At 43.2% G+C, this 11,118-nt stretch overlaps 1 protein-coding gene across 1 annotated transcript in view; it reads left to right on the forward strand.

Annotated features, from left to right (window-relative positions):
- The first annotated feature begins 558 nt into the window (after positions 1–558).
- LOC132387298 (homeobox protein Hox-A10-like) overlaps positions 559–11,118 on the forward strand; it is an 11,419-nt gene continuing 859 nt past the window's right edge. The window contains exon 1 of the mRNA XM_059959655.1: positions 559–1,407. Coding sequence (XP_059815638.1) covers positions 723–1,407 — 685 coding nt within the window. The 5' untranslated portion in view covers positions 559–722. The remainder of the gene's footprint in view (positions 1,408–11,118) is intronic.

Below are 11,118 nucleotides of genomic sequence, written 5' to 3' on the forward strand. Positions count from 1 at the left end.
TTGCATAAGCATCGCCGTCTGCGCATCGGGGAAGTTGTTCTAAGTGACGGCGAAATCCTCCTATAAAGTAAATATTTAGTTGCACGGATTAGTGAGCGTTGATCTCAGCTTTCTCCGCCACCCCCGCCCCATGATGCTCGGTTTCCTCCGAATCCGCTGCCTCCGTTATTTTTTCGCTTGGGCGGAACGTGCAAGATGCAGAGGGCTGGTCCGAGCGTCGCTGCCGTCGCCATTATGTCTGAGGGTAACTGTAAATCATAAACTTGGCTCTGTTTTAATTTTCCTCAAGGAACATTAACCGCGTGAACGGCGAAGCGTGAAGGCCGCTGTTGCTCTTCCCCACCCCCACCTCGACCCCAAGCTAGTTAATAAAAACAGAGTTAACCAGCTTGTATTTGTCAGGGTAACTAGGTACAGCTGAATCCCACGAATGCGTCTTATTCTTTTTTCCGCTCGTTTCCAAGCCCCGTCGTGTGGGCGGGGCCAGCGCCGCCTCTGCGGATTCTGATTGGCCGGTGGGAAGGAAGTTGTCCGCAGCCGGCGGCTGATGAATGCAAGGGAAATGTCAGTTTGATAAGGACCTTTTTTTTCTCATTGCCACCACCCCCCACCCACCCCCACCCTCCATCATCACCACCGCCACCACCACCACCACCTCCTTCCCCCAAACCCCCACCCACCCCACCCCCATCTACTCCGGCTCAACAAATTCAGCGGCAGCTATGTCATGTTCGGAGAATTCCGCATCTCGTTCGTTCTCAGTGAGTGCTTTAATTTGCTCCGGCCAGACTCAACCTTACTGCCCCGGGGGTTATTTGTCCCCTAGGACGGACCAGGGCTACGGTACCCAGAGCTGTCACCCAAAAGACGCCGGGAAGAGCCAACAACAAGGTCTAAGTCTGGTTCCACATCAGTACGTGCCAGGCATGGCGGGGTGGGCGACGCCACCTCCATCGGGCCACACCGGCCGACTTCAACAGTTGGGTGCTTACTCCTTCCCGTCCGGCGTGAAGGAGGAGACCAGCTATTGTTTACTAGACGGGGACAAGCGCACGAAGGCGGCCGCGGAGGTCTCTGTGTACCCGAGAGCAGTCTCTGAAACGTGCGCCAGGGCCCCCGCTGTCCCGGTCTACTTCCGCTCGGAACCGAGCTACACGCCGAACAAACCAGCGGATTACAGCCCCCCGCGGCCGGCCGCCGCTCCCTGTTCGGCCCCGTCCAGCGCCGCCTTCGCACAGCCCTTCGCCACGTCGTCCTCGTCGGATGCAGGTGAAAGGCCCGTGAAAATGCGCGGCTCAACCGACCCCGGGAAGCACACGGAGGGAAGAGGGTGTGACTTTGCACCCGAGGCGCCCACTTTAGAGTTTCCTGCCGCCGAACGAGCTCTCCACAAGAAACAGACCAAAGGTGGGTAAAAAAAAAAGACCCGAAAGAAGCAATTATATGTATGTGGATCAGGCAAACAGCCCATCTGCGGCAAGGTGACTTTATTTTAAGCTGAAAAGGAGCCTTTTCTTTTTGTCCAAACCACAAAGGACTCTCAGTACAAATTAATACCTTGAGTAATTTATAGGACAGGCTCTTTACGGCAGAGTAGATTGCAAACGCCTTCAAGCCACCCTTCCTGAAGATCAAAACGTCGAAAGGTTTCTGGTGGTAAAGCGCGTTTCTCAAAATCGCATTTAAACCCCGTTGTAAGCGTCCCCGAATGATAAAAAATAAAACTCTACCTACGGAAAAAAATAGGAGAATGTTAAGAATGATCTGAGATTGATTCGGAAGAACAGTTCTAGCTGGCGTAACGTCAAATACATAAACTTAAAATTGAGCTTTTGTAACCAGCAGGGGAAAAAAGCAATTGTGACAATGTTGTTATCTAGCCATGTTGTTTAGATACAGTATCATCTAAGTATACAGTAATTTATATATTTGTATAAAATCTTATATATCTATATAGATATTTCTATAGATGCAGATCACATACATGTATGTGTGTAGGATCTACTGACTAACCATTTGCGTGTAATAGTACAATAGTACGTATACGTGGGACCGCACGAACACCGAGATGAGTATTCTTGGGCAGATGTTGGTGTGAATAGCGTAATGCCTATAGGTACGTGTGTGTGTGTGTGTGTGTGTGTGTGTGTGTGTGTGTGTGTGTGTGTGAATGACAGAGAGAGAGAGAGTGGGGGGAGAAAGAGAGAGGGAAGGAGGGATGAGAGGAAAGAGAGAGAGAGAAAGGGTGAGGGTGAGGGAGAAAGAGAGAGGGAGTGAGAAAGAGAGAGGGAAGGAGGGATGAGGGGAAAGAGAGAGAGTGAGAAAGAGAGAGAGGGAGGGAGGGAAAGAAAGAAAGCGATAGAGAGGGGAGAAAGGCAGCGAGAGAGAGAGAGAGAGAGAGAGAGAGAGAGAGAGAGAGAGAGAGAGAGAAAGAGAGACAGACAGACAGACGGAAAGAAAGGCCAAGCGGAAGGGACAAGAGAGGAAAGGAGTTTGTAAAATCTTCAAAGGTTTTAATACGAACATACACTTTAAAGGTTAATGTGCGCATTCTTTTAAACAAAACCACAAATATGTGATTCAGTGCCTGTGCGTCAGCAGAGCACTGGCGATCAGTAATATTTTTCGTCAGTTGTTGATGTCTTGAATGCGGGGCCTGACATCCCGAGAGCCGCCACCTAAACATCAGCCCCAAGGGCCTTTTTAATGTCGCGTATCAAAACCGTCTAAGATGCCGCCATAAATTCCAAATCCTGAATATAAATAAAATGGGCTCGTTGGCACCCTGTGATGTTTACTTTAGGCCAGTTTGGTATGCCATGGGTCTAAATTATGGCGCCAAATAGAAATTACATCACGCAGAGCCGCGGCGTTAATTTTCATGGCATCTTGCTGCTCCCATAGACCGGAAAACCGCCTGCTCGCTGAATTGGGAAGGAGTGAGGGACACTGGCAAAGAAATCAAACAAATTATTACTCTGAACGAACACAGACATGCTTTCCTGATCATTCACTGGTAGACTCACGTCTAAGGACTCTGGAACTAGATTTATTGCTTATTCGTCTATTTATCTGGCTATTTTATTATTACTATTTATATTTATTATTTATAATTTGTATGTTTATTTATTATTTATTATTCATAATGTGTTTATTTATTTGTTATTTATTATTTATAATTTGCTATGTATTATCTACTTCGTGCTATATATTTAGTTTATTATTTCTTTACTCCCGGTTATATATTTAATTTATTGTTTATTTATTATTTGTCTGTTTACCATTTATTTATTTATTTATTTATTTATTTATTTATTTATTTATTTGTTTGTTTGTTTGTTTGTTTGTTTGTTTGTTTATTTATTTATTTATTTGCCTGTTTATCCATCTGTCTATCTATCTTTCTCTATATATGTCTATCTATCTATTCGTCCATTTATCTTTTTATTTATCTAGTTATTTATATATTTATTTAACTGGTTTGTTCATTATCTGTCTATCTATTTATTATTATCTTACTTTATCTTTGCCTCTGCACTGTTTGTTGTCATTTTGCTCGTCCGTTTGCTTGTCCACCTCGATCCTGTGGGAGTTTTTCCACCGATTCTATTGTGTTTCTTCGCATTTGCTGTGAACGCCCGCGGGAAAAATGAATCTCTGGGTTGTATGAGGTGAGGTAAACGTACTTTGATAATATAAATACTTTGAACTTTGAATTCCCGTCGTGACCAAGTTATTTTTATTCAAAGTGATGAATATTAAGTTTTTTTTAAAAAAAAGTTTTGCCTAGTAATTCCCTTCATAAATCTACTTTGTCTCACCGGTGAGTAATTATATACACGGAATCCCACATATTTCCCTTCCAAGAAGAGCCCAGCGGGAGGAAAGTTTGAGCAGACACCAGGATGGGATAACTCGGAGGGATTTGTAACTAACTCGGATCTATTGTAACGAAATTTCCTCCTCCTATTCCCTCACACACAGAAAACTGTCGAACAAAAGTCATTTCAGCATTAGTCCACAATCCCTTTGTGTGTGTGTGTGTGTGTGTTTGTTTGTTTCAATAAGCCTGTTGATCTTCAAAAGTTGGAATGGTCTGTATTCTGTTTGTGTCAGGGTTTTTTTTGGGAGATGGCGAGAGCTAAATGTGTGTCGATCTGGTTGGCGGGCTGTCCTTTCGTTCAAGCGCTGACTTTATTGAGTGTTTACCCACCTAATCGAGCGACATAGAACAAGGGACCAGACTCGACATCGAGTCACAATGGCGCACACAACCGCTTGCATTGTTATGGAAATCTGGACATGTTACTTACACGATACACTTCCATTTCAGTCAAAGTATTGTGAATTGGCATCTCGCCTCCCTCGTCCGGCTGACCACCTCGCCAGGAAGACCGAAAGTTTCCCTACCTGCTCGTTATGAAACTGAAATTTTGTACGTTGGGGTAGCTTATTGATTTTATTTGTAAGCTGGGAGTACAATCAGACTATAAGTCAGAATTAATAAACTAACCCGGCATCGTTCTGCCGGCGTATTATTAGGATTCGCCCATAAACGTCCGCCTTCGGGTTTCCTGGTCCCCGGAGCTGATTGTTCGTCGGTGGTTAAGTTCAATTCCTTAGGGAGCAAAATCGCAGCCAAATGCATTGCTTGCAAGCATTGGCAGGACACTTGGTCTTGCACGGAGCGGGTAGTAGGCCAAGCTTGCCGGCGCTATTTGACGTCCGCCTATCTACTTTAGTGCACGACCAAACGTGCAAGGCAGCTTCAGACACAGAGGCGAATCATATCCGACCCTTGCGAATAAAGATGTTGTTAGCCGTCTGATCAAATGAGTTTCTGTATACAAGTTAACTTGAAAACTTAAGTTTTTTATAATGATTGTATTCTATATCGTATCGTGTGTGAGAGAGAGAGAGAGAGTGAGAGAGAGAGACTGTGTGTGTGTGTGTGTGTGTGTGTGTGTGTGTGTGTGTGTGTGTGTGTGTGTGTGTGTGTGTGTGTGTGTGTGTGTGTGTGTGTGTGTGTGTGTGTGTGTGTGTCTGTGTGTGTGTGCGTCTGTGTGCTTCTCTTCCATCCGACCCGGAGTCACAATAATTTCGTTCTCTTTTATACTTCTGCATCAGAATCAGAATCGGGTTCATTTTCACCGGCACGTGACGTGAAATTTGTTAACTTAGCAGCAGCAGTTCAATGCGATACAGAATCTAGAAAAGAAAAAAATAATACTAACAAATAAAATAAAATAATAAATAAATCAATAAATAAATCGCAGTGTACGTATACTGAATAGATTACTAAAACCTCCCAAAAAACCCCCAGAAAGAATGTATATTGAACAAAGTGTCCGTGTCTCAATGTGCACCGAGGAATCGGGTGACAGTGGGGAAGAGCATGCGGGCAGTGGGGGCAACATCCCTCTTGTGCTCCTTGATCTCGTCCCTCGAGATTCAGCGTCACCGCAACCCTGCCACTTTGATCGGGCCCACGCCTTCATTAACCAGGTCCAGTACTTGCCTCCTCCGTACTCAAGTCATCGGGTTTGTGGGGGTGTGGCCAGGGTTAATCTGGTTAGTGGGGCTGGGGGTTGCCTCCTTGGGCCTTAGGATTAATTTTGGGGGTAGGGCTGGTGGACGTATCTGTGGGGTTGGGAGAGATAAGGGTGTGGAGTTCAGTGTGGTGAGGTACGTGGGGCTCTGGTGGATAGGGTAGGGTAAGAGCGGCTACGGGCTTGTGGGGTGGTTTCTGATTAGGTTTGAGGGGAGGGCTGTCCGTTTGCGGATCGGACGGCAGAGAGGAATGACGTGAAACAATCCTGAAATTAATAGCTCGGCACGGACTAGACGGGCCGAAGGGCCTGTTTCTGGTGCTGCTGTTGGTTGAATTGGGGTTCCCTTCGGTTTTGCGGGTTTTTTTGTTAAATCAAGGGAAAGATGAAACTCGACAGTATGGTGTTATGTGAACTTCTTTGTTGCAACGTCCTTCATTGCTATTAAATACTAATAAGTACCAAATTTCCATGAGAAGAACTCAGGTGAGGAATCAGTAAAAACTATTTCCAACGCATTATTAACCTATTTGGTTTCATAGTTAATTGACGGGCATCTTAACCGTGGACTAACCTGGCCTGGCATCGTCCTGATTTACCCAGAACCACTCTCCTTCGATACGAACTTTGTTCCTGATTGCTTGAATTTTTTGTTTTTATTTTCAATATTCACTCTGCGTTCTGCTTGGCCGCATTTCATTCTCAAGCCCCCGGCATTTTGGACACGCATTCTAACCTTTAAAAACGCTGCAACAAACAGCAATAACAAAAAAAATCTACCGAGTTAAAAGATCTTAATTTTTATTTAAAAAAAAAATCGCTCTTCAAACGGCACAATTTGCATGCCGTTACAAGCGTTCTGAATTCAGTAAACTCTAGGAGTAATGAGGGTGCGGCTCCGCGTCGCTGACGGAGATAACCCGCCATCTGCAAAAATAAAAGTTTTGGGGAAGTTGAGAAACTTCCAGGCCCTCCGTCTTACAGGAAAGAAATGCTAGAATTTCTACTATTTGTCGCTCGCATTTCAAAAGGAAACTTGCGACAAACTGCGCGCATTCAAGGTCAGTTCCACTTCCCCCCCCCCCCCCCACCCACCACCACCCAGGCAAAAAAAAGACCAAAGACCACTAATCTGCCACGGCTGCTTAAAATTAGAGTGAGGACCTTAGCGAGAATTTACTGCAAAGTTTGTGACTTTAAAAACGCGCTTGAGCAACGAGCGTCAACGCATTGCTGAACGGATAATCAACCCGCGCTTATCCTTCTTTAATTTTTTTTTGCTCCCTTGTTGTTTTACTTATTTAATTTTTATTTCTTATTCAAGATTATTTCTTGCCATCTCCAGTCGTACAAGTGTACAGGAGAACGAAATTGTTACTCCGGATAAACACAATAAGATAAAGGACAAAAACAGAGAGAAAAAAATAAACATAAATACACAAGGTAGTTTAAATACGCAGATTGATTGTACGTCCACAAAGTGACGCGATTCACGAGAGTGTGTGCACAAAACATACGTGTGTGTGTGTGTGTGTGTGTTACTCTGGATTTACAGCATCTCCAGAACCTCTTATACTTGGGCTATAACTCCGATAAGACTTCTCTATTTTGTTTTATATCTTTCATGAAGCAGCGGCCCCACCTCCCCCACCTCTCTGGTTTCTTTCCCGATGATAGATCTCGGCCCGAAACGTCGACTGTTTATTCCTCTCCATAGGCGCTGCCTGACCTGCTGAGTTCCTCCAACATTGTGTGTGTGTGTGTGTGTGTGTGTGTGTGTGTGTGTGTGTGTGTGTGTGTGTGTGTGCTGTGCGTACATTATATATATATATATTATAATTTGTAGTTTTAAGAAAAATGTTGTACATTGCAGCAGCGCTGCCGCAAAACAGCGGATTTACGACATACGTCAGTGATATTGAACCTGACGCATGCCGGAAGGTCCGGCTCTCTTGAATTCAATATTGGGAATCGTAACGAAAAGGCAGGTGTCAGTCCGATTTTGAAAGCCATTGGATTGTCCACGAGTTAATTGTCAATCAATAATCATTTGCAGGTAAACTTACGGAACACGGAACAGCAGAGCACAATACAGGCCCTTCGTCCCGCGATGTTGTACCGACCCGTTGACATATTAGCACAGCGATTGATTTCCCCCCCCCCCCATCAGCAGCTGATTGAAAACTTCCCGCCAAATGAGGGCTCGGTGGCCCACTGAAAGTTATTTCCTGAAGCTATCATTTTTTTTTCAATTCTATCAATCCTGACTGGAAATAAACTTGCAGCTGCCTCTGATATCCCATGGCTTCCATATAAGAAATAAACTTGTCCTTCCGAATTGGGAAGATTATCGCATAGTTTTCACTTCCTTAGAACTATCGCCCCTGCTTGGGAAAAGGTCGCCGACAGCCGCCCCGACAGAGTCCTCTATTCCGGGCCGCTTCTTTCAAGCTGGCCCCGGAGTTCAATGTTCAAAGCAAATTTACTATGAAAGAGCCGTGAGATTTGTTTTCTCTGGACATTCACATTAAATACAAACACACAGACACACACACACACACACAACCGAATCAAATAATAATAGTAAATAAAAACAAACAAACAAATAGATAGATAGATAGATAAACAAGCAATAAGTACCGAGAATCTGGCCATCTTCAAAGACCCATCCTCTCCCAGGGATGAAGCCTCGGGAGCTTCAGTATCTGTAGCTCCGGGTTTTTTTTTACAGGATGGGGTTGCTGGCCCCACGGCCTACCCTCCTCCTTTTCCAACGCTGCTTGGGACCATCCGTGGCAGAGTTGAGCCTCGATCAGACCGGTGAAACTGCCATCGACACTCCATATCACATCAGCCTTCCGGGCGATGCATCCTCGCTCATGCAACTATCTTAACGGATGCACTTTACAGAACTTCATCGATTATATTTTAGTGTCCATCGTATGCAATAATCTTTCTATATATCTAAACACTGGAGCTGGAAATCTCTCCCCCACCCCCCACCCACCTTCCCTCCCAGACCTGCTGAGGGGTCTCAGCCCCGCAGATGCTGCCTGACCTGCTGAGTTCCTTCGGCACTTTTGTCACTGTTACTCGTTCATTACATCGATACAGAACCTGGGAAATAAAATGGATCTACTCAACGGATTCTGCAGATTCTGGAAATCCAGAGCGACGCGCACGAAATGCGGGAGGAGTTCACCCGGGCAGGCTGCACCAATGGGGAGGAATGAAGAGTCGACGCTTTGGACCGAGGCCGACAGGCGCTACCTGCTCTGCATTTTGTACATGTCGCTCCAGGTTTCCAGCACCTGCTCCATCTCTTGTGTTTAAGGTATAACTTGCCGTTTTTGAAAGCTCATTGCTCCTGCGTTTAGCACTCAAAGTTACGTACACGCATTCTGGACAATTAAGCACTTGCTTTGTAATGATCAAACTTAAAGGCGGAAGTTTCAATGATGGAATGGAAAATAAGATGCCTTCCATCTTTGCTGATGGCTTCAGTGAAACCGCCCGAGCCCATATTCCATTTCCCAGTTCTGCTGATGCTTTAGGGTCCGTTGGCTCTCTGTATTTACAAAAACCAACTTGTAAAAATTCAGCATTTAGGGTCCGTTGGCTCTCTGTATTTACAAAAACCAACTTGTAAAAATTCAGCATTATAAAAATGCATTTTGGAAGGAACGTTCATTTTGTAACTTAACAGCTCACTTAAAATAGTAGACATTGATTCCTGGAAGTTAGAAGATGTTTAATTCTTTTAATGAGATATCCTATATCCTATCCTATATTTTGAACAACAAAACAAACAGGCAGATAGATTTTTTTTTAATCGTCCATGCTCACATACCTACATAAAGACGAGAAAGTCTGAAGACTTACAGAGTAACACACACAAGATGCTGGAGGAGCTCAGCGGGTCGGGCAGCATCTGCGGAAATAACTGAGCAGTTGGCGTTTCGGGCCGAGGCCCTACTTCAGGAATAGATAGTAAGAAAGAAAGAAAGAAAGAAAGAAAGAAAGAAAGAAAGAAAGAAAGAAAGAAAGAAAGAGAGATAAACTGATGGAAAGATATGGATATATCTATATATATATATATATTGTGGATGATCAGCCATGATCGCAGTGAATGGCAGTGCAGGCTCGAAAGGCCGAATGGCCTACCCCTGCACCTATTGTCGATTGTCGATAAGATAGACGAATGAATGGATAGTTGGATAGATAGATGGATGGAGAGACAGATAGATAGATAGATAGATAGATAGATAGATAGATAGATAGATAGATAGATAGATAGATAGATAGATAGATAGATAGATAGATAGATAGATAGATAGATAGATAGATAGATAGATAGATAGATAGATAGATAGATAGATAGATAGATAGATAGATAGATAGATAGATAGATAGATAGATAGATAGATAGATAGATAGATAGATAGATAGATAGATAGATAGATAGATAGATAGATAGATAGATAGATAGATAGATAGATAGATAGATAGATAGATAGATAGATAGATAGATAGATAGATAGATAGATAGATAGATAGATAGATAGATAGATAGATAGATAGATAGATAGATAGATAGATAGATAGATAGATAGATAGATAGATAGATAGATAGATAGATAGATAGGTAGATAGGTAGATAGGTAGGTAGGTAGGTAGGTAGGTAGGTAGGTAGGTAGGTAGGTAGGTAGGTAGGTAGGTAGGTAGGTAGGTAGGTAGGTAGGTAGGTAGGTAGGTAGGTAGGTAGGTAGGTAGGTAGGTAGGTAGGTAGGTAGGTAGGTAGGTAGGTAGGTAGGTAGGTAGGTAGGTAGGTAGGTAGGTAGGTAGGTAGATAGATAGGTAGATAGATAGATAGGTAGATAGATAGATAGATAGATAGATAGATAGATAGATAGATAGATAGATAGATAGATAGATAGATAGATAGATAGATAGATAGATAGATAGATAGATAGATAGATAGATAGATAGATAGATAGATAGATAGATAGATAGATAGATAGATAGATAGATAGATAGATAGATAGATAGATAGATAGATAGATAGATAGATAGATAGATAGATAGATACATACATACATACATACATACATACATACATACATACATACATATCGATACGAGGCTCGTTGTTAATTAACTTCATCCAAGTTATTGCGTCCTGTTTGCTTGATCCTATGACTCCTATGGGGAAGGGATATATACGAGATTATTTTATACATGTGTATCATGTGTATCACTGTTTACTTGTGAAGCTAAATAGATATCTGAATGAATTTATTACACAAACGTAAATGTCAGTATTGATCACATTAAGGAACACCATAGCTTGGGGACGGCGGGAGTTGATAGTACATTTGTCATTCAAGCACAGAAATGTCACTATATGCAACCCCGAGATGCATTTCCTCGCGGGCGTTTGCGAAGCAAAGAAATCCGATTGAATGACGGGAAAAAACTGCATGTAATCAAATAAATAAATACATAAACGAACAAATAAATAAACAAAGGCGGACAAACAACCAACGTGCAAAAAACACATTAAAATTTA

This window comes from Hypanus sabinus, unplaced genomic scaffold, assembly GCF_030144855.1.
Source record: "Hypanus sabinus isolate sHypSab1 unplaced genomic scaffold, sHypSab1.hap1 scaffold_1704, whole genome shotgun sequence".
Classification (NCBI taxonomy): Eukaryota; Metazoa; Chordata; class Chondrichthyes; order Myliobatiformes; family Dasyatidae; genus Hypanus; species Hypanus sabinus.